This window comes from Pan troglodytes, chromosome 8 (assembly GCF_028858775.2).
Source record: "Pan troglodytes isolate AG18354 chromosome 8, NHGRI_mPanTro3-v2.0_pri, whole genome shotgun sequence".
Taxonomy (NCBI): domain Eukaryota; kingdom Metazoa; phylum Chordata; class Mammalia; order Primates; family Hominidae; genus Pan; species Pan troglodytes.
In genome coordinates, this window is record NC_072406.2 from 14,060,577 (window position 1) to 14,084,767 (window position 24,191).

At 47.6% G+C, this 24,191-nt stretch overlaps 2 protein-coding genes across 2 annotated transcripts in view; one reads left to right on the plus strand and one right to left on the minus strand.

The window, feature by feature from the left end:
- WDR37 (WD repeat domain 37) overlaps positions 1 to 24,191 on the plus strand; it is a 215,128-nt gene that overhangs the window by 172,986 nt on the left and 17,951 nt on the right. The window lies entirely within an intron of this gene.
- The window catches only part of ADARB2 (adenosine deaminase RNA specific B2 (inactive)), a 592,089-nt gene that overhangs the window by 43,679 nt on the left and 524,219 nt on the right, over positions 1 to 24,191 (minus strand). The window contains exons 5-6 of the mRNA XM_016962550.4: positions 15,752 to 15,920; positions 11,935 to 12,086 (exon numbers count right to left, since the gene is read on the minus strand). Of these exons, the coding sequence (XP_016818039.2) occupies positions 11,935 to 12,086; positions 15,752 to 15,920 (321 nt within the window). The remainder of the gene's footprint in view (positions 1 to 11,934; positions 12,087 to 15,751; positions 15,921 to 24,191) is intronic.

Consider the following 24,191-nt stretch of genomic DNA (forward strand, 5'->3'; position numbering starts at 1 on the left):
AGTAAACATATGTGTGCATATGTCTTTATAGCAGCATGATTTATAATACCTTGGGTATGTACCCAGTAATGGGATTGCTGGGTCAAATGGTATTTCCAGTTCTAGATCCCTGAGGAATGACCACACTGACTTCCACAATGGTTGAACTAGTTTACAGTCCCACCAACAGTGTAAAAGTGTTCCTATTTCTCCACATCCTCTCCAGCACCTGTTGTTTCCTGACATTTTACTGATTGCTATTCTAACTGGTGTGAGATGGTATCTCATTGTGGTTTTGATTTGCATTTCTCTGATGGCCAGTGATGATGAGCATTTTTTCATGTGTCTTTTGGCTGCATAAATGTCTTTTTTTGAGAAGTGTTTGTTCATATCCTTTGCCCACTTTTTGAATGGGGTTGTTTTTTTCTTGTAAATTTGTTTGAGTTCATTGTAGATTCTGGATATTAGCCCTTTGTCAGATGAGTAGGTTGCAAAAAATTTTCTCCCATTCTATAGGTTGCCTGTTCACTCTGATGTTAGTTTCTTTTGCTGTGCAGAAGCTCTTTAGTTTAATTAGATCCCATTTGTCAATCTTGGCTTTTGTTGCCATTGCTTTTGGTGTTTTAGACATGAAGTCCTTGCCCATGCCTATGTCCTGAATGGTATTGCCTAGATTTTCTTCTAGGGTTTTTATGGTTTTAGGTCTAACATGTAAGTCTTTAATCCATCTTGAATTAATTTTTGTATAAGGTGTAAGGCAGGGATCCAGTTTCAGCTTTCTACATATGGCTAGCCAGTTTTCCCAGCACCATTTATTAAATAGGGAATCCTTTCCCCATTGCTTGTTTTTGTCAGGTTTGTCAAAGATCAGATGGTTGTAGATATGTGGCATTATTTCTGAGGGCTCTGTTCTGTTCCATTGGTCTATATCTCTGTTTTGGTACCAGTACCATGCTGTTTTGGTTACTGTAGCCTTGTAGTATAGTTTGAAGTCAGGTAGCATGATGCCTCCAGCTTTGTTCTTTTGGCTTAGGATTGACTTGGCGATGCGGGCTCTTTTTTGGTTCCATATGAACTTTAAAGTAGTTTTTTCCAATTCTGTGAAGAAAGTCATTGGTAGCTTGATGGGGATGGTATTGAGTCTATAAATTACCTTGGGCAATATGGCCTTTTTCACGATATTGATTCTTCCTGCTCATGAGCATGTATTGTTCTTCGATTTGTTTGTGTCCTCTTTTATTTCATTGAGCTGTGGTTTGTAGTTCTCCTTGAAGAGGTCCTTCACATCCCTTGTAAGTTGGATTCCTAGGTATTTTATTCTCTTTGAAGCAATTGTGAATGGGAGTTCACTCATGATTTGGCTGTTTGTCTGTTATTGGTGTATAAGAATGCTTGTGATTTTTGTACATTGATTTTGTATCCTGAGACTTTGCTGAAGTTGCTTATCAGCTTGAGGGAATTTGGGGCTGAGACAATGGGGTTTTCTAGATATACAATCATGTCTTCTGCAAACAGGGACAATTTGACTTCCTCTTTTTCTAATTGGATAACCTTTATTTCCTTCTCTTGCCTGATTGCCCTGGCCAGAACTTCCAACACTATGTTGAATAGGAGTGGTGAGAGATGGCATCCCTCTCACTGTCTTGTGCCAGTTTTCAAAGGGAATGCTTCCAGTTTTTGCCCATTCAGTATGATATTGGCTGTGGGTTTGTCATAGATAGCTCTTATTATTTTCAGATATGTCCCATCAATACCTAATTTATTGAGAGTTTTTAGCATGAAGCGTTGTTGAATTTTGTCAAAGGCCTTTTCTGCATCTATTGAGATAATCATGTGGATTTTGCCTTTGGTTCTGTTTATATGCTGGATTACGTTTATTGATTTTCGTATGTTGAACCAGCCTTGCATCCCAGGGATGAAGCCCACTTGATCATGGTGGATGAGCTTTTTGATGTGCTGCTGGATTCGGTTTGCCCGTATTTTATTGAGAATTTTTGCATCAATGTTCATCAAGGATATTGGTCTAAAATTCTCTTTTTTTGTTATGTCTCTGCCAGGCTTTGGTATCAGGATGATGCTGGCCTCCTAAAATGAGTTAGGGAGGATTCCCTCTTTTTCTATTGACTGGAATAGTTTCAGAAGGAATGGTACCAGCTCCTCTTTGTACCTCTGGTAGAATTCGGCTGTGAACCCATCTGGTCCTGGACTTTTTTTGGTTGGTAAGCTGTTGATCATTGCCTCAATTTCAGAGCCTGTTATTGGTATATTCAGAGATCCAGCTTCTTCCTGGTTTAGTCTTGGGAGGATGTATGTGTCGAGGAATTTATCCATTTCTTCTAGATTTTCTAGTTTATTTGCGTAGAGGTGTTTGTAGTATTCTCTGATGGTAGTTTGTATTTCTGTGGGATTGGTGGTGATATCCCCTTTATCATTTTTTATTGCATCTATTTGATTCTTCTCTCTTTTCTTCTTTATTAGTATTGCTAGTGGTCTATCACATTTTGTTGATCTTTTCAAAAAACAGCTCCTGGATTCATTAATTTTTTGAAGGGTTTTTTGTGTCTCTATTTCCTTCAGTTCTGCTCTGATCTTAGTTATTTCTTGCCTTCTGCTAGCTTTTGAATGTGTTTGCTCTTGCTTTTCTAGTTCTTTTAATTGTGATGTTAGGGTGTCAATTTTAGATCTTTCCTGCTTTCTCTTGTGGGCATTTAGTGCTATAAATTTCCCTCTACACACTGCTTTGAATGTGTTCCAGAGATTCTGGTATGTTGTGTCTTTGTTCTCATTGGTTTCAAAGAACATCTTTATTTCTGCCTTCATTTCGTTATATACCCAGTAGTCATTCAGGAGCAGGTTGTTCAGTTTCCATGTAGTTGAGCAGTTTTGAGTGAGTTTCTTTCTAGTTTGATTGCACTGTGGTCTGAGAGACAGTTTGTTATAATTTCTGTTCTTTTACATTTGCTGAGGAGTGCTTTACTTCCAATTATGTGGTCAGTTTTGGAGTAGGTGTGGTGTGGTGCTAAAAAGAATGTATATTCTGTTGATTTGGGGTAGAGAGTTCTGTAGATGTCTATTAGGTCCACTTGGTGCAGAGCTGAGTTAAATTCCTGGGTATCCTTGTTAACTTTCTGTCTCGTTGATCTGTCTAATGTTGACAGTGGGGTGTTAAAGTCTCCCATTATTATTGTGTGGGAGTCTTAAGTGTCTTTGTAGGTCACTAAGGACTTGCTTTATGAATCTGGGTGCTCCTGTATTGGGTGCATATATATTTAGGATAGTTAGCTCTTCTTGTTGAATTGATCCCTTTACCATTATGTAATGGACTTCTTTGTCTCTTTTGATCTTTGTTGGTTTAAAGTCTGTTTTATCAGAGACTAGGATTGCAACCCCTGCCTTTTTTTGTTTTCCATTTGCTTGGTAGATCTTCCTCCATCCCTTTATTTTGAGCCTATGTGTGTCCCTGCATGTGAGATGGGTTTCCTGAATACAGCACATTGATGGGTCTTGACTCTATCCAGTTTGCCAGTCTGTCCTTTCGTTGGAGCATTTAGCCCATTTACATTTAAAGTTAATATTGTTATGTGTCAATTTGATCCTGTCATTATGATGTTAGCTGGTTATTTTGCTCATTAGTTGATGCAGTTTCTTCCTAGCCTTGATGGTCTTTACATTTTGGCATGATTTTGCAGCGGCTGGTACGGGTTGTTCCTTTCCATGTTTAGTGCTTCCTTCAGGAGTTCTTGTAGGGCAGGCCTGGTGGTGACAAAATCTCTCAGCATTTGCTTGTCTGTAAAGTATTTTATTTCTCCTTCACTTATGAAGCTTAGTTTGGCTGGATATGAAATTCTGGGTTAAAATTCTTTTCTTTAAGAATGTTGAATATTGGTCCCCACTCTCTTCTGGCTTGTAGAGTTTCTGCCGAGAGACCAGCTGTTAGTCTGATGGGCTTCCCTTTGTGGGTAACCCGACCTTTCTCTCTGGCTGCCCTTAACATTTTTTCCTTCATTTCAACTTTGGTGAATCTGACAATTATGTGTCTTGGAGCTGCTCTTCTCGAGGAGTATCTTTGTGGCGTTCTCTGTATTTCCTGAATTTGAATGTTGGCCTGCTTTGCTAGATTGGGGAAGTTCTCCTGGATAATATCCTGCAGAGTGTTTTCCAACTTGGTTCCATTCTCCCCATCACTTTCAGGTACACCAATCAGATGTAGATTTGGTCTTTCCACATAGTCCCATATTTCTTGGAGGCTTGCTTCATTTCTTTTTATTCTTTTTTCTCTAAACTTCTCTTCTTGATTCATTTCATTCATTTGATCTTCCATCACTGATACCCTTTCTTCCAGTTGATCGCATCGGCTACTGAGGCTTCTGCATTTGTCATTTAGCTCTTGCGCCTTGATTTTCAGGTCCATCAGGTCCTTTAAGGACTTCTCTGCATTGGTTATTCTAGTCATCCATTCGTCTACTTTTTTTTCAAAACTTTTAACTTCTTTGCCATTGGTTCGAATTTCCTCCTGTAGCTCAAAGAAGTTTGATCGTCTGAAGCCTTCTTCTCTCAACTCATCAAAGTCATTCTCCATCCAGCTTTGTTCCATTGCTGGTGAGGCGCTGCATTCCTTTGGAGGAGGAGAGGTGCTCTGATTTTTAGAGTTTGCATTTTTTCTGCTCTGTTTTTTTTTCTCATCTTTGTACTTTTATCTACCTTTGGTCTTTGATGATGGTGATGTACAGATGGGTTTTTGGTGTGGATGTCCTTTCTGTTTGTTAGTTTTCCTTCTAACAGTCAGGACCCTCAGCTGCAGGTCTGTTGGAGTTTGCTAGAGGTCCACTCCAGACCCTGTTTGCCTGGGTATCTGCAGCGGTGGCTGCAGAACAGCAGATATTGGTGAACCGCAGATGCCGCTGCCTGATCGTTCCTCTGGAAGTTTTGTCTCAGGGGAGTACCCGGCTGTGTGAGGTGTCAGTCTGCCTCTACTGGGGGGTGCCTCCCAGTTAGGCTACTCGGGGGTCAGGGACCCACTTGAGGAGGCAGTCCGCCCAATCTCAGCTCTCAAGCTGCATGATGGGAGAACCACTGCTCTCTTCAAAGCTGTCGGAGAGGGACATTTAAGTCTGTAGAGGTTACTGCTGTCTTTTTGTTTGTCTGTGCCCTGCCCCCAGAGGTGGAGCCTACAGAGGCAGACAGGCCTCCTTAAGCTGTGGTGGGCTCCACCCAGTTTGAGCTTCCTGGCTGCTTTGTTTACCTAATCAAACAACTAACTCGGCAATGGCGGGCGCCCCTCCCCCAGCCTCACTGCCACCTTGCAGTTTGATCTCGGACTGCTGTGCTAGCAATCAGCGAGACTCCGTGGGTGTAGGACCCTCCAAGCCAGGTGTGGGATATAATTTCCTGGTATGCCATTTTTTAAGCCTGTTGGAAAAGTGCAGAATTAGGGTGGGAGTGACCCGATTTTCCAGGTGCTGTCTGTCACCCCTTTCTTTGACTAGGAAACGGAATTCCGTGACCCCTTGCGCTTCCCGGGTGAGGCGATGCCTTGCCCTGTTTCAGCTCAAGCACGGTGCACTGCACCCACTGTCCTGCACCTACTGTCTGGCACTCCCCAGTGAGATGAACCCGGTACCTCAGTTGGAAATGCAGAAATCACCTGTCTTCTTTGTCGCTCACGCTGGGAGCTGTAGACCGGAGCTGTTCCTATTCGGCCATCTTGGCTCCTCCCCCTAGATCCTCATTTCTAAATGAGGATGTGCTTTAGAAAATTGTTCAAGTGAATCTTTTATTTTTAGGGAGAATCAAAAGGAATTGGAGACAAACAACAAGAGGTTTGTCCCCTGGGGAGCTAAAGATTTATCTAAAAAGCGATGCATGGTTGCTACAATCACAAGGGGGAGAGAGAGCACCAAAAATGAAACAAACCACAGGCATGAGAAAAGAAGAAAATATTTTTAAACACCAAATAAATTTTAGATTTTCAAACTGTCTTCAAAAGGCATATCCCAGAAAGTCTGCCTGTGAAGCAACCTAGTATTCATTGTAATAATAATATCCACAGTAGTTACCATGTGGCCATGTGGGTGCACTTTGCCATATTTGATTGATGATGATGATGATAGTGATGATGCTGGATTATAAGCCCATTAAAATTCATTATCCTACAATGCACGGATATTATCATATTTTGCATATTTCTGTAACTCAATGGGAAAATCTGAAGCAGGAATTTAAGGAACTGTATTTTGTATTCCCTGACTTCCTATGGGATTTTGGTTAAATCTCTTCAACTACCTTTCTAATCGTTGAATGGAATTGGCTTAGAACAAACGTACTAGGCTCATAGAATGAACTTGTAGGTAAATATATGACATAATCTATTTTTCTTGACATTTTCTGGACATGGACTGGAGAATTTAAGCTGCTAAGTTCTCAGAAAATGGCTGTAAGAACTGAGTTTACCAGGTTATTTAAAAACCATGCCAAGAAAGAAGAATTTGCAGGCAGGTGGTTGGTGGGTTGGGAGGAGAGGAGCTGCTCAACCACAGTGATGTACAGAGACCCTCATCTTCTGCTCCATCTGGGCTCTTTCAGAACTGCCTGAGTTCTAGCCCAGGCCTCCCAGAGCCACTAAAGGACCCATCGCCCTCGTGAGTCTGCGCTGAGAGCAGTCATTGGAACCCTGACTCTAACATAGACACACACAGCATGTTCTCCTGGTGCGGGAATAAATGTCTTTCAGGCATTTGTCCCTGCCTTAACTGACCTGGCCCCTCTAGGTCCAGGGGAAAGCCACAGATGTGGCAGTTTGGAGTCGCCTGAGATGAATGGAGTAGCCCTGGGTCACATGACATTGAAGACTGAGTCCGCGGTCTCTGTCGCGAAAGCAGCTTTCCCCTCGGTCGCATGCGATGCACGACGAACACTTTTCATTCCTGCCTGTGATGCCACAGAGCGGGGAGTCCGGCCATAAGCTCTGCCTGGCCTCTGCAGACAGGCAGGCTACCAGGCCGTCCATGCCTCCAAGCGCTTTCTACAAAGCCAGCAAGGAAACAAATGCCCAGTCTGAAGAGATGATTTAAGGAGTTCAAACCTGCTGACTCAAAACCCGACCTGTGCTCAGAAAACTAGAGTCTTGGATGCCCCTCTGCCCCGAATGCATCAGAATCTCGGCCAGAGTGCATGGGGTGAGCTGCACTGGTAAACACTGGCCTGGGACCCTGATAGATAAGCCAGAGCTGGAAACAACAAACTTGAATGCCTTCCGAAGCTAGCAGGTGACACAGCTCCCAAAATACCTGAGACCAGTTGGCATGGATACCATGTCTAAGGCCTCCAGGAATGGGGAATTTATGATCTAGACAAATGTTTTTGAGGGGAAAAATAACATGGGGACATCTAGAATTTCTCGAGCCACATGCATCCCAGGAAAGTGGGGCTTGATGGCAACTCCAGGGCCCTTGTGTTGTGTCTAAGACTTGGAGCCCCTGAGCCTGGGCCTTGGGTGGTTGGAGCTTGGGGAATTCCTGGTCCTGCTGAGCTGTTGGAGCAGGTTGCTGCCGGGAGCCAGCTGCTCAGCAGCCACCAGAGAGTCAGAAGTGTGCTCCTAGAAACCCCAAGTCAGACTCGCTTCTCTCCTGGGCCTTTGGTTACATGATACTTACTGTCATGATTATTTAAACCTATCTACAGAAATTTTTTCTTATGCCCTACTCTGTGTTCCTTCATTTTTAAAAGAAGGGGGAACAATCTTGGGCACCAAACTTCTTTTTGACTTAATCACGTCATAGTTATATTGATACATCTGATGCATCAGATACGTGTTGTGTGCTTGTGTGTGCACATATGCTTATGTATGTGTGTTTGTGTGTGCACACGTGCTTATGTACATGTGTTTGCATGCACATGTGCTTATGTCTGTGTGCACATGTGCATATGTGTGTGTGCACATATGTGCTTATGTATGCATGTTCATGTGTGCACTTGTGCTTGTATGTGCACGTGATTATGTGTGTGCACATATGTGCTTATGTATGTGTGCGCATGTGCTTATGTATGTGTGTGTGTACATGTACTTATGTATGTTTTTGTGCACATGTGCTTGTGTGTGTGTGTGTGTGTGTGTGTATGTGTGGGTATATATGTGTGAGAAAGGGAGAAGTCTGGCACAGTTGAGAGAGAGGTTAGCAGGCGTGGCCACTGTGGAGATGCACAATCGCTCGATGCAGGCCAAAGGGGAGACTGAGGAAGGGATGAGCTCAAGTGACCAGGACCAAGCACTGTGCTGGTGAGAGGAGACATGGCAGGTCCAGAAGGGGCCAGAGGCAGAGAGCACTTGAGAAGACTGAAACCTCGTTCAGAGTCTCCTTCGGTTTCAGATGAGCTCCTCTGGCCCCCAGCAAAGGCCTCAGTGGAGGAGACTGAGCTCTCTGCACTCTGAGGCCTCTGCGTTTGTGAGAATAACATCATGGCCCTCAGGGCTTCCTTTGTTCCCTGGGCTTCTTTCGGGAATGTGGGCCTCTGAATTGGAGGGGCAGTGCAGCTGGGTTTCTGCAGGGTTAATCCATAGGAGGGAGGCAGTGCCAGCTGCAGACCTCTGGGAACAGTGCAAACTGGATGTGTCCAGCTCCCGCCGCCAGCCTTTCCTTTGGGGGCTTGTCACCATCGACACTGCCCTTGGCTAGCCCTGGAAGAGCCCCTCACAGCAAAAGCCTGGCCACTGGCATCCCCTTATCCATGGTCCAACCCTCTTTAAAGGGTAACAAAGACATACACCGCCTGAGTTAGCGACGTGGAGACCCCTGCCTCTTATTGTAAAGGAGCTTAAAGCATCTCTCTGCAGGGGAAATGGCAGGAGTTGTTCCTGAAGGTCTCTGCCTTCCTCAGGCAATTCAAAGGATGCAGAGCCAGCTCTCTGAAGGGTCCTTCCAAGCAGAGAACAGCAGGAACTTGAGTTCTCCTGCCTTTACTGAGTGACTTTGGCAGATGAGTCCCTGTTATAGGAGAGTTCACCAAGTACCTTCCTTCTCCACGCTCTCCAGATGGGAGAGCGGAGGAGTGGCACCAGCCCAATGCAGAGGCACAGCACAGGCAGGAGTTTCTCAATTTTGCCTGGCATATCTGCTGCAAAAATGTGAGAAAAATGCTTTATTTTTTCTCCTACCAGCACCTGCCACTTCTTACAAGCACCATGAAATAAAAGACATCTGTGTCTGGAAGTGAACCTCAGGGTGCCTCGGAGAACGTATTTGTTTTTGTAAAGCACAGACACTGCAGTAGAAAGTGAGGGCTGGCTGGAGAGGCTGCAGTTGGTGATCGATGTACAGAGACGTGGGAGGCCCAGTAGACTAGAACTGTCCCCTGGGGAGACCACGGGGTCTCAGGCGTGGACAAGCCTCCTGCTGTTCTCACTCAGCCCTCTCCCAACTCCCACCAGGGACACATTAGCCAAGGAAGAGGCTGGATAACTTAGTGCCAACCCCAAGCATTTGGCGGGACTTTTCCTCTCAATTCTGAGGGTTTCTAGCTGGGTCTTTACGATGCCAACCCTTTAAAGAAGAATGGAAAGATAATTCCCAGTAGCTGTCCAATGGACCAGATTTCACAAAATTCCCAATAGCTGTGCAGTGTACCGGATTTCACAGTTTTATAGGGTGAGCTGGTATCATGTAGCTCTGGCTTGCTGAATATGTCCAGTGAAAATGAAGCCACTCTTGGTGGTTTTTCTGTCTCTCTGTTCCTGAGTTGGCCTGGTAGTGGGGGGTGCCCTGTGTGGTCTTGTGGGGCCACACTGGGCTCCCTTCCCTCTGGGGAGGGCTGTGTCCACTTCTCAGGTACTCAGGCCGCCCCTGCCTCTCTCTCCCTACTGCAGGAAGTTCCTTTAAAAGCCCCTGATGTTGAACAGGCTTCCTTTTCTTCATTCCCAGTTTGACGGGATTCTCTCATTTAATTTCCAAAGCGTGTGGAAATACTACCCAAATTCACTTACAGAGAACCCTATCCAGCCATCCCAGAGGATCCACTTACAGAGAACCCTATCCAGCCATCCCAGAGGATCCACTTACAGAGAACCCTATCCAGCCATCCCAGAGGATCCACTTACAGAGAACCCTATCCAGCCATCCCAGAGGATCCACTTACAGAGAACCGTATCCAGCCATCCCAGAGGATCCACTTACAGAGAACCGTATCCAGCCATCCCAGAGGATCCACTTACAGAGAACCCTATCCAGCCATCCCAGAGGATCCACTTACAGAGAACCGTATCCAGCCATCCCAAAGGGAAAGCAGTGGGGCTGGAGGGAAGTCTGCAAAAAGGAGGAGGAATGTTTCTGGGCCAGCATCCCATGTGAGGACTGCAGAATCAGGCTAAGCTCATGTGAGATTAAAGACACCATTTTCCCCACACCTTCTTGTCTTTGGTGGAGGCTGCATGACAAGCCTGACAACAGCAGGGCATTACAAAAATGCTTAATTTTCCTTACCTTGGTAATTAAAACACCATGTAGCCTTCCACCAGAGGAGAGTCAGGCCAAAGCCAAGCCTTAATAGCTGTGTGCTGTCCATGTATGTCTACCAGAGATTTCCTCCCTCATCAGGACTGGACCCCTCATCATACACATATCACATACACCACACACACACCGCACACATAGCACACACACCACATACACCACATGCATTGCCTGCATTCAAAGATCTGCCTGGAGCTGCTTCTGGAAAGGGTGTGGGAGCATGTGAATGTGTGTGTGGTGTATGTGATATGCACGTGGTATATGTGGTATACATGTGTGTTGTATATGCTATGTGTGGTGTATGTGGTCTGTGTGTAGTGTGTGTGGTATGCATGTGCTTGTGGCATGTGTGTGGCATATGTGGTGTGTGTGTGCAGTGTGTGTGGTATGCATGTGTGGCATATATGGCATGCGTGTAGTGTACACGATATGTATGTGGTGTATATGGTATGTGTGCTATGTGTGTGATGTGTGTGGTATATGTGGTGTGTGTGTGGTGTATGTGCTATGTGTGGTGTGTGTGGTATGCATGTGGTATATGGTATGTGTTTGTGTTATATGATGTGTGTGGTGTATGTGGTCTGTGTGGTATATGTGGTATGCGTGTAGTGTATGTGGTGTGTGTGTTGTGTGTGGTGTGTGGTATACATGTGTGGTATATGTGGTGTGTGTGTGGTGTATGTGGTGTGAGTGTGGTGTATGTGGTATATACATATATGTGTGTGACATATGCAGATAGCACTAAGCAATAGGATTTCATCATTAAAATGAAAGAGAGGAGTTTCCCTGAAGCACCTTTTCTTTTATCATGGAGTTGCTGATGTCAAGGGTGGCTTCAAGGGAGAGCCCCACCCTGCCCCATGCCGTGCCCTCCGACCCTGGCAATCGCAGCATCACTGCCCTTTGCTGATGGAGAGGACAGAGGGGCAGGGGCTGCGTGGATGCGTTCTGTCTCACCTCCACTGATAAATGCTCACAGGTTGGGTTTGCAGTGGAACTTTATAGTTCACCTGGGGAAACCCCTTTGCAGGGAATCACTCATCCCTGGCTTGGTTGCAAAAGCTGAGCTTTTTTCCTCCCCAACGCTGTGAGCAAAGGCAAGCAGAGCCAGTTGGAATTTGCTCCTAGCCTGCGTAACTCTCACTGGCCTTCCCTTCATTCCATTTTCCCAGCCCAGGACACAGGGATTGTCTGAGTTATTAAAGCAGAGAACTATGGAAATTAGGTAGCTAATTTTAGGCCTCAGACTACTCTTCTGCCAATCACTTGAGCATTTCAGACTAAGATTTTGGAGGCATGGTTATCCCACTAATTGTAGACGCAATCCCCTTCCAGTACCCAAGGGCCCCACACACTGCGCCCCCGCACTGGGCTGTGAAAGCCCAGGACAGAGTCCCAGATAGAGGGAGCTGGGGGCTGTTGGCCTACAGAAGGTAAAAGCATGGTCTCTTACGGTCTGTGGTGATCTCGTAGGGAGAGTGGAGTCTTGCGTCTCCACAGGGGGAGGTGCTCACGTAGAGATGGAAGAGGATGTTTTCTCGCAGCCGGTAGCCACCTTCTTTTAACCGCACGAATATCGATCGCTCTGAGTCCTCGCGCCGCTTGCTAGGGTCACAAAGAGGTTTGGGGTCATTTATCACAAACCAAACCAGAAATGTTCCAACCAGGTGAACGCTTGAGTCCTGTTTTGTAGAGTTGTTCCCCAAGTTTTCCTTTATATTTTTCCTTTTTTTTTTTTTGAGATGGAGTCTTGTTCTGTCGCCCAGGCTGGAGTGCAATGGTGCGATCTTGGCTCACTGCAACCTCCACCCACTGAGTTCAAGCAATTCTTCTGCCTTGAGTATCAAGCGATACTCAGCCTCCCGAGTAGCTGGGATTACAGGCATGCGCCACCACGCCTAGTATCATTTTTGTATTTTTAGTAGATACGGGGTTTCACCATGTTGGCCAGGTTTGTCTTGAACTCCCAGCCTCAGGTGATCCACCCACCTCAGTCTCCCAAAGTGCTGGGATTACAGGTGTGAGCCGCTGCGCCTGGCCCCCAAGTTTCTCCTCCTTCACACCCCATAGTGTGTCTTTCCCCTGTACCAACACTTCTAGAACAGGCAGCAATGAAACTACGTGAATGCGAACATGACTGGCAGAAACCCTGCTTTCTTACCCCCGCCTCGACATTTACCTGTCAGGGTTATTATTATTCTTTTCTAAAGATAAGGTCTTGCTCTGTTGCTGCTCATGCTGGAGTGCAGTAGCGTGATCACGGCTCACTGTAGCCTCAGCTTCCTGGGCTCAAGTGATCCTCCTGCCTCAGCCTCCCGAGTAGCTGGGACTACAGGTGCACACCACCATGCGAGGCTAATTTATTTACTTTTTTTTAGAGACAGGGTCTTGCTTTGTTGCCCCGAGTGGTCTGGAACTTCTGAGCTCAAGCGATCCACTTGCCCCAGGCTCTGAAAGTGCTGGGATTACAGGTGCGAGCGACCATGATTTTTTTTTTTTTGTGTGTGTGTGTGTGTGTGTGTGTGTGATGGAGTCTCGCTTTGTCCCAGGCTGCAGTGCAGTGGTGCAATCTTGGCTCACAGCAACCTCTGCCTCCTGGGTTCAAATGATTCTCCTGCCTCAGCCTCCTGAGTAGTTGGGATTACAGGTGCATGCCACCATACCCAGCTAATTTTTGTATTTTTAGTAGAGGTGGTTTTGCCATGTTGGCCAGGCTGGTCTTGAACTCCTGACTTCAGGTGATCCACCTGCCTTGGCCCCCCAAAGAGCTGGGATTACAGGCGAGAGCCACCACACTGGGCCCCACCATGATCTTTTACCAAGCCATTTTTTCCCATTGCTGTTCGCCCACATCTATCTGTCTACACACCTGTGATTCTGTGGATTTGCCAGTGCTGCTCATGGCCATACCTCACAGTGGACTGTCGGTTTGACGTAGCCTGAGTGGGCAGCTTGTGTGTGATTAAAAGGAGGAAAAGAGCTGTAGCAAGGCCTGGGCTCCATCACCAGCACAGGTGGGAGTGGAGAGCCGTGGCGAAACGGCTTTCCTTCTGCATCCGGCCATGACCCAGGTGGGGCGGGAGAGGTCCCAGCCTCTCTGATGGTGAATGATTTGCCTGTTGGAAAACTCCCACCAGCTGTGAAGCTGGAGCTGAGCAGCCCCACCTCTGCCCCATCGGAGTGGGCGCTGAACGAACATGCCTGCATTTCCTTCTTCAGTGTTTATTCCCTGCCTCCCGGTGTTTATTCCCTGCCTCCCGGTGTTTACTCCCTGCCTCCCGGTGTTTATTCCCTGCCTCCCGGTGTTTATTCCCTGCCTCCCGGTGTTTACTCCCTGCCTCTCGGTGTTTACTCCCTGCGTCCCGGTGTTTACTCCCTGCGTCCCGGTGTTTACTCCCTGCCTCCCGGTGTTTACTCCCTGCCTCCCGGTGTTTACTCCCTGCCTCCCGGTGTTTACTCCCTGCCTCCCGGTGTTTATTCCCCTGCTTTCTGGCCATCTACCTTCTGCCGGTCTTGCTGTTTTCACACGTTCTGCCCCATGGGTGATGGATCGTGTTCTGTGGGGCCCTGAGATCACACAGGCAATAGAACAGACATTTTCTCCACAGGAAGCCCTTGTGGCATCCAGCAGCCTTCCTGCCTCTGTGCCTGCACTCTGCCCACAGCCACCATCCCCCACTGCCCCGGCTGCCCCCCCCAGGACCCTTGGCAAATGTGTCCCAAGCCTGGGCCCCGGCACAGGGCCTGTCAGCCACGTGGCTGCCCTGGACCCCCCCTCCCCTGTGCTGGTTCCCCATGCAGGGCAGGCGTCGGGTGTACCTGTCTGTGGACCCCCCAGCTGGTGGCACAGCACCAAGCATGTAACCAGCTCCTGGTAAATGTTGATCCAGTTGCCTTCTCTGACACAAACAAGAGCGAGGGATCTTGGAGATAGTCCTAGTTGAGCAGGTGGGCATTTAGGAGAAATCCTTCCCTACATTCTGAGATATTTCTGTTCCCCCATATCCAACTCCTGCCGCACCCCGCAGGCCTCAGGAACTGAGGGCTGGGTTCAACCTGTGGCTCCCTGCTCAGAGGCTCAGATAAGAATGAGCTGAGTGTGGGCTGAGCACGGTGGGTCATGCCTGTAATCTCAGCACTTTGGGAGGCCGAGACAGGTGGACCACTTGAGGTCAGGAGTTTGAGAGCAGTCTAGCCAACGTGATGAAACCCCGTCTCTACTAAAAATACAAAAATTAGCCACGTGTGGTGGTGAATGCCTGTAGACCCAGCTACTCAGGAGGTTGAGGTGGGAGAATTGCTTCAACCCGGGAGGCAGAGGTTGCAGTGAGCCAAGATAATGCCATTGCACTCCAGCCTGTGCGACAGAGCAAGACTCCATCTCAAAAAAAAAAAAAAAAAAAAAAAAAAAGAGCTGAGTGTGTTAAGGTGTTGTTTTCAGCAGTGTCTGCTTAGGGCTACACGTGGGCCTTTCTCCTTTTGTGTGGCTTTTGCACAGCTAATGGGCATGGAGATGACCCTTGCCAAAGCCCCCCAAGGTCCCATTACTCGTAGATTTGAGGAACGCAGATGGCTTCAAGGGATGTGAAAGAGTAGACAGGAGACACAGGAGGGAGCGTTTCAGGAGAGGAACCCACAGTGAGCCCTTGGGACTGAACGGCCCAGCCTGGGGGTGTGTCGCGGAGGCCACGTGCTGCAAACCACCTGGGTTTTGCTCCTCTCTAAAGTGTCTCAGGGACAGGAGGCTGCCCCATGACAGCCACCAATGCCTGATGGCCAGAGCAGGCCAGGGAACCCCGGGAATTCCAATACTGGGGCACAGTTCTCAGGGCCTCAGCGGCCTCTTCACATGTACTTGGCACAGGAGGCAAGAAGACAGCGCGTCTCCAAGCCACCCCTTGGGCACTGCACTCACATTCTCTGAGGGCAATGGCGGAAAAGGGGGCAGTGCAGGAATGTGGGGGGCATGGGGAACCGAGGCCAGGAGAGGGTGGCCTTGCCCAGAAGGACGAGGGCTGCAAAGGTGTTTTCTGGAGGGAAACCTGGAGTAAGGAGGAAGCCTGGAATTTTAGCATCTTCCCAGCCCACACGGTGGCTTTATTGGTGTGCCAGGGATGTCTCTAGTCTGAATAAAAAGGGATGCTTCCTGGCTCACCCTGTGCCAGGATAGAGGGAAGCGTGTTCTGAGCCAGGCATGGGGCCCCATCTGCTCCCTGGCAGCCCCCAGCCGCGGCGTCCGCCTTCCCTGGAGCCTGTCCCCAGCCGCTCACCTCAGGTGCAGCTCCAGCTGCGTGTAGAGGAAGTACAGGAACGCCCGCCGGGCCACGACCTCCGCGTGGCAGTCATTCACCACCAGCCCCTGGTCACTGAGGTGCTCGCCGCTGATGCACTTGGTCCCCGAGGACAGGGCCACGACCTGCGCCTGCCGAGCATCCAGGCCTGGGGACACAGATAGCATCAGAGCAGCGCAGCCCACGGCCCCCGTCTCCCTCCTCCTCGGTCTTTTCAGGGTCTCACAACAGCGGTTTCCCTGGGTTAGGAAACCTTGGAAACACTGCGTTTTGAGAGCTGGGAAGCGAGGCTTCTGTGTGCTCCAGGCTGTCACGGGTGACCGCCCGCCTGAGGGATTCCCATCTACTTCATGGTGGCCTGAGACAGCGCTCAGAGTGCCTCTGCTATCCTTAAGGTTGCTGAAATGCTCCTTAGGCACCATAGGAGCAGAGTTTTGAGGTCAAACTTACTACCAGGGCAGTTTTCTCCACCTGAGTCCCAGGTCCCCTGTGAGTGGGAGCAGTGCTAGCTGCGGCCTGGGCTTCCTGCCCAACCTCTAACCACCTTTGTGCTTTCTCCTGTCCTCCAACGGGATCAGGGCAGGACAGGAGCTGATGAACCCTTCACCCTAACACAGAAACACAGGACAGGAGCTGATGAACCTGTCATACTAACACAGAAAGGAGGCTGGATGTGTCATTTTAACCATAGTCAAAGGAACCCCATCCACAAAAATGATACTCTCTTCAGGGACTGAAAACAAACAACAAAGAAACCTCAAAAACAACCCCCAACGTAATGTCCTTAAAGTATAATATTCATCACTTTGTTTAAGGAGGAGAAGCTGGAAGACACAAGCCAATGTTTGCTCTGCTCTAACAGGTCTGTGTGGATGTGTATTTTCTCTGCACTTAGATGGTGAATTCCTTGAGGACATGAGTCAGAATTTCTACCAAGTACTCCAAGCAAGGGCTCCCTAGGGAGTCCGTGTCATTAGACGGGTCAGTGTTGCCGATCCAATAACAAATCCATCATCCAGGCCCTTCGGCTGGAGGTGGCAGGAATGTTGCGGGTGCCCAGGAGCCTTGGGATGTGACAGCCACTGGCTGGGCCCGGATCACAGGCCAAGGGAGGGCAGCACGGAGACTCGTTAGCTGCTGACCGCGGCCACGTCCACAGAGTTACCTGGTAAATACAAGTCCGGACCATTTCTTGGAAGAGGTGACACACAAATTAATGTCACGCCAGAAGCAGGCCTCCCTCCCATCTTAAATAAAATCGACTTCCCCACGGCAAACAGTGCTGGCTGGTCATGAGCGCTTCTCGCTTCTCACACACTTGTTCCTCTGATGTGACTTTTTCTCCCCTGAGAACTTAGTTCTTGAGCCCTGAGGGCATCTGCCCTCTCTGGGCCTCACCGCGGGATCTTTCTTCGTGAGATAAAAGGGTGGTGTCAGCAGCTACCAGTGACAGCCAGGGAGAATTCGGGGCCGGGAGGGACCGAGCACTGGGGAAGTACCCTGCAGAGGCCCAGCAGCATCCTTGCCCCCATGGCTCTGCAGCTGGGGTCTGTCTGTCCAGTCTCCTTCCTTCCAGGCAAAGCGGTCTAGCACAGCCCCCGCCTCCTGCCCATGTCCACTGCTCTCTCCGCTCATCCCAGCTTCTCCCAGCAGCCCCTGTTTCTGTGCCCGAAGAGAACTCCATGGTCCTGGTCCTGTTTGTCTACCCACTGCCCCCTCCCTGGTGGGACGGGACTGCTCCTGAGCTCAGGAAGTGACCAGACTTCCCCACGCCGCTTTAATCAGAACAGGACACGACCAGCCGCCCTGAGGTTCCTCCCCCGGGAAAGCTCGTGAGCAGCTGCCGGGTTCCAGGTCCAGGCCTCCTCCTCTCTCAGCCATCCTGGGTGCGGGGGCTGCCCCCTAGCGGGGCTCCCAGAAGTTGACGAGCAGATGGGACCAGGATCTAAGGCTACAGGGAGCCGGGGTGGGCAGCTGCTACTGACTCTGCCGGGGGTGGGGAGCCACCATCTCACTCAGGCCGTCAGTGACATGTGGACTGTTGAGAAATGGTTCACAAGGTTGACATCGCGATGCAGAAACCACCCCTCAGGTTCCAGCTTCGTTAAAGCAGGTATTTAGAGAAATGGGAAACACATTTATAACGATTCCTAACAAGTTTCAGTGTTCACGACTGGTGCACATGCAGTCTCTGGTGGAAACGGACAACTCTTCAGGAATAGGTGCTGTGGCCTGTGAGGCCCCGGCCTGCTCCTCCTCTTTGGATTCCGTGGAAATTGGAACTGTAGAAAAAAGCAACTGCTTTCCCTTTACCCCTCATTGATTCCCAGCTCCGTTTGGCTCCAGACTCTGCCACACTCAGCACAATTACGTGGCCCAAGAAGTGCACTGTTTGCATATTCAGTTTTCATGATTCTCACCCCCACCGCCAGCACCACGTTCCCAACACAGGAGACGCGAAGCCTGGACCGAGGGAGATGACGCGGTCAGAAACGGCTGCAGCATGAGACGTCGTATGAGAAATGTCGCGGAAGTGCTGTACATGGAATGTCACCAGCATGACAGCGAGGGAGAGCAAGGGAGGAAAAGGGAGAGACAGACTCACACCCAGGGAGCTTCTGCACAGGTGGCGGGCGGAGGCGTCCTAGGCAGAGTGGGCATGGTGGCAAGAGGCACGGATGGGAAAGGGCACAGGCGTATTCTGCATAATCTGCGTATTCTGCGGGCCGTTGGAGCCCGTGGGAGATGTGTGTGGGAAAGTGGCGAAGCTTCAAAGGTGGGTGGAAATCAGTCACAGAGGCCTTGAGTACCACCCTGAAGATCTAGCTCTTCACCAATAGACAATGGGAGCTGTGAAAGGGTTTTCCGGAAGGACAGCAGTACTGTTGCCCATGAGTGAGTGCTGGGTTGCACAGGAGGAGAGAAGGGGCCAGGACACTGGGTGGGAGGCTGGGGCTGGACATGGTGCATGAGGACTTAGGAAGCACCCTCAGGAGTGGATTGGTGGGAGGGACCCAGAGAGCACAGCAAGGACCGAATCCACAGGATTTGGGAAGTTTACACAGAAGATGAGGGAGAGGAAGAAGCCAGAAAATGTGCTTGAGTACCACACATTACAAATGAGAAATAGGAAGATTTTTATTTATTTACTTATTTTTTATTTTTTATTTTTCTTTTTTATTATACTTTAAGTTTTAGGGTACATGTGCACAACGTGCAGGTTAGTTACATATGTATACATGTGCCATGTTGATATGCTGCACCTGTTAACTTGTCATTTAACATTAGGTATACCTCCTAATGCTATTCCTCCCCCCTCCCCCCACCCCACAACAGGCCCCTTTGTGTGATGTTCCCCTTCCTATGTGCATGTGTTCTCATTGTTCAATTCCCACCTATGAGTGAGGACATGTGGTGTTTGGTTTTTTGTCCTTGCGATGGTTTGCTGAGAATGATGGTATCTAGCTTCATCCATGTCCCTACAAAGGACATGAACTCATCATTTTTTATGGCTGCATAGTATTCCATGGTGTATATGTACCACATTTTCTTAAACCAGTCTATCACTGATGAACATTTGGGTTGGTTCCAAGTCTTTGCTATTGTGAATAGTGCCACAATAAACATACGTGTGCATGTGTCTTTATAGCAGCATGATTTATAATCCTTTGGGTATATACCTAGTAATGGGATGGCTGGGTCAAATGGTATTTCTAGTTCTAGATCCCTGAGGAATCACCATACCGACTTCCACAGTGGTTGAACTAGTTTACAGTCCCACCAACAGTGTAAAAGTGTTCCTATTTCTCCACATCCTCTCCAGCACCTGTTGTTTCCTGACTTTTTAATGATGGCCATTCTAACTGGTGTGAGATGGTATCTCATTGTGGTTTTGATTTGCATTTCTCTGATGGCCAGTGATGATGAGCATTTTTTCATGTGTCTTTTGGCTGCATAAATGTCTTCTTTTGAGAAGTGTCTGTTCATATCCTTCGCCCACTTTTTCATGGGGTTGTTTGATTTTTCTTGTAAATTTGTTGGAGTTCATTGTAGATTCTGGATATTAGCCCTTTGTCAGATGAGTAGATTGCAAAAATTTTCTCCCATTCTGTAGGCTGCCTGTTCACTCTGATGGTAGTTTCTTTTGCTGTGCAGAAGCTCTTTAGTTTAATTAGATCCCATTTGTCAATTTTGTCTTTTGTTGCCATTGCTTTTGGTGTTTTAGACATGAAGTCCTTGCCCATGCCTATGTCCTGAATGGTATTGCCTAGGTTTTCTTCTAGGGTTTTTATGGTTTTAGGTCTAACATGTAAGTCTTTAATCCATCTTGAATTAATTTTTGTATAAGGTGTAAGGAAGGGATCCAGTTTCAGCTTTCTACATATGGCTAGCCAGTTTTCCCAGCACCATTTATTAAATAGGGAATCGTTTCCCCATTGCTTGTTTCTGTCAGGTTTGTCAAAGATCAGATAGTTGTAGATATGTGGCATTATTTCTGTTCCATTAGTCTATATCTGTTTTGGTACCAGTACCATGCTGTTTTGGTTACTGTAGCCTTGTAGTATAATTTGAAGTCAGGTAGTGTGATGCCTCCAGCCTTGTTCTTTTGGCTTAGGATTGACTTGGCAATGCGGGCTCTTTTTTGGTTCCATATGAACTTTCAAGTAGCTTTTTCCAATTCTATGAAGAAAGTCATTGGTAGCTTGATGGGGATGGCATTGAATCTATAAATTACCTTGGGCAGTATGGCCATTTTCTTGATATTGATTCTTCCCACCCATGAGCATGGAATGTTCTTCCATTTGTTTGTATCCTCTTTTATTTCATTGAGCTGTGGTTTGTAGTTCTCCTTGAAGAGGTCCTTCACATCCCTTGTAAGTTGGATTCCTAGGTATTTTATTCTCTTTGAAGCAACTGTGAATGGGAGTTCACTCATGATTTGGCTGTTTGTCTGTTATTGGTGTATAAGAATGCTTGTGATTTTTGTACATTGATTTTGTATCCTGAGACTTTGGTGAAGTTGCTTATCAGCTTAAGGAGATTTTGGGCTGAGACAATGGGGTTTTCTAGATATACAATCATGTCATCTGCAAACAGGGACAATTTGACTTTCTCTTTTCCTAATTGAATAACCTTTATTTCCTTCTCCTGCCTGATTGCCCCGGCCAGAACTTCCAACACTATGTTGAATAGGAGTGGTGAGAGAGGGCATCCCTGTCTTGTGCCAGTTTTCAAAGGGAATGCTTCCAGTTTTTGCCCATTCAGTATGATATTGGCTGTGCGTTTGTCATAGATAGCTCTTATTATTTTGAGATACGTCCCATTAATGAAGAATGGCCAAATTTGGGGCTGACCGATTTAATTTGGGGGAAAGGAGAGGGCGGGCGTCATCATCTCTCCCCTCGGTGCCATGAGGGTGATGAGGCATCAGGCAGCGTAGTGAGGTTGAGAACAGAGCTCAGTAGCAGTTAAAGACTGTGAGCAAAAACGTGTCAAAAACAGAAACAGCACCAACCAGCATTCAGATAAACATGCTTTTCTTAACACCCCCATCACAGGGGACAGCGCGAGGGTGCTGCAACCATGGCGGGGCCACAGGCAGGTCTAGGCCACTCATACCTATGGGGAGAAATGGGGTCCTTGGTTTATGGGCATCACCCTCCAGGTACAAACCAGTGGTATTTGGGGCTGTGTCAGCCCTGCACAGAGGTGTCTTAACGTTCTCCTTTTTCGGTGCTCTGGTTCCCCACATGGAGATCCTTGATTGCTGGGATGGGGGTGAGGCCATGCCAAGCCGTATGGACACCAAAAATGCTCTGCACTCAATGAGCAATGCTTTGTGTAAAAATGTGCCCAAAGCCAGGCCGCCTTGCAGCAGAAGCTGGGTCAGGGATGCTCCAGCAGGGGCTTATTAAGTCAGGAAGACAAGATGGGGCAGCAAAGACGCCAGGCGAGGGGAGGCTGTACTGAGGTCCCATGTCCAGCTGACCCAACAGGAAGCTCTGGAGTGTAAGGCAAAGGTGTGCGATGTGTCAGTCATGAGCTGTGGGTGCTCCCAGGCATGCAGGAGGTGCAGAAAGACTTAGGAAGTCCTCCTGAGGTCCTGTCTCCAGCTGACCAAACAGGAAGCTCTGGAGTGTGAGGCAAGGGCGTGCGACGTGTCAGTAATGAGCTGTGGGCGCTCCCAGGCGTGCAGGCTTCTGGTGGCCAGGGCCATTCTCAGGAGGATGCTGCAGCTGTGAGCTGCACCTGGCCGGTACTCGGAGCCAGGAGAAGATCAGGAAGCCCAGGATGGGGCGGCTGTGGTGCCAACAGCATTTACTCCAATCCTTCCAATGATGCTGTTAAGCCAATAAAACGCAAGTTTGTATAGAAGCATCACTCCATACATAGTGGCTATTGGTGATCTCTTTTCCTATAAATGGCTATTGAGAGTAAAACTACTACTCTGTAAGACAACATGAGAAGTAGTCACAGAAAATATACATATACGAATTTCTATAGAATAAGTGGAAAAGCTGGCCAAACAGCAGGGCTCCTGCACCCCCGCCAAAGCACCAAGCACAGTGAGTTTTGTAGAATTCGACTGAACCTTTAAGTAGCAGATGGTTTCAAGGCAATTGTAAGTGTTCCGGAGCATATAAAGACAAGAGAAGCCTTCAGGTTGTGTGTTATCATGGAATGCCTAAATCATTGCCATACTGACGTAGCCTACACAACAAAGCAGACAACAGAGGACCCTCAGTTAGACAAAATACTAGCCATCAAGTAGCAGAGGAAAAGAGCACTACAGTATGTCCCTGCAACGTGGGCTTATTTCTGAAATGTGATAATCAATTATATTAAAAAATTAAGGCCAGGCACACAGTGGTTCACACCTGTAATCCCAGCACTTTGGGAGGCTGAGGACAGTGGATTGCTTAAGGCCAGGAGTTTGAGACCAGCCTGGGCAACATAGCCAGACCCCAAGTCTACAAAAAATACAAAAAGTAGCTGGGTGTGGAGGCGTGAACCTGTAGTCCCGGGTACTCGAGAGACTGAGGTGGGAGGATCACTTGAGCCCTGGAGGCGGAGGTTGGAGTGAGCTGAGATTGCGCCACTGCTCTCCAGCCTGCGTAACAGAGCAAGACCCTGTCTCAAAAAAAAAAAAAAAAAAAAAAAAAAAGGATTTATATGCAACACAAAAATAGGCATAATTACAGACACTGATAAGGCATCTGACAAAATATAACAAATGCTTTTGATAAAACATTGAGTTTTTATCAAAACTCAACTCTGTCAAGTGGAACAGAGGGATTTTTTTCCTGAATGTGATTTTATGCACACACACACACACACACACACATACACACGAGTATCATGCTCTATGGGGAAGCACTCCAGGCATTTTTATGACCATTCAGGAACATCTGCTGCAGCCATTAACGAGCACAACAAGAGAAAGAAATTAGCTCTGTAGTAATTGGAGAGGGGCAGGTAACACAAGCACTGTCTGAACATGTTATGATTCTGTGTCTGGAAACCTCCAGAGAATCCAGTTGACATACTGCTAGAAACAATGAGAGAGCTTAATATGGTGAAAGCATTCCAAGTTAATATACAAAAGTCAATAACTTTCATAGAGACACACAGCAACTAGAGAGACTCTGTAAAGGAAAAATGACTCCATTTATAATGGCAGCAAACGAGATAATAGGAATAAGTTTAACGAGAAATGACCAAGGACTATAGTGAATAAAACTTAAAAATCCTATTGAAGGACACAACAAAATTTAAACAAACAGAAAGACTTGCCACATTTTTGGATAGGGAGGTTTAACATAATGAATCCTCTCTAAATTGATTCATAAATTTAACAGGATTCCCAAAGAAACAGCAATAGTGCTTTGTTTTGGACAAGACACCTGGTTAAAAAGTATAATTTTGTTTTGCTTTGCCATTGCTATGGCTTGGGTATGGTTTATTTGTAGCCAAAACTCCTGTTGAGATTTGGTCCTCAGTGTGGCGGTGTTGGGGGGTGACGGGACCTAGTGGGAGGTGTTTGGGTCATGGGGTAGATTCCTTATGAAGGGCTTGTTGCTGTCCTCAAGGCAGTGAGTTCTTGCTCTGGCAAGATGGATTAGTCTTCAAGGAAATGGGTTCGTTCCTGTGAGAGTCGGCTGTAATGAAGCCACGATGTCCCTTAGTCTTCAAGGAAATGCATTAGTTCCCATGAGCGTGGGCTGTAATGAAGCCATGATGCCCCTCTGGTTTTCTCTTTACAAGTGTCTGCTTCCCCCTTGACCTTCTCCATCATGTTATGATGCAGAAAAAAAGCTCTCACCAGAATCCACTGCCATACCCTTAAACTTCCCAGCCTGCAGAAGCATGAGCTAGATAAACCACTATTTTTTATAAAGTACCCAGTCTCATGTATTCT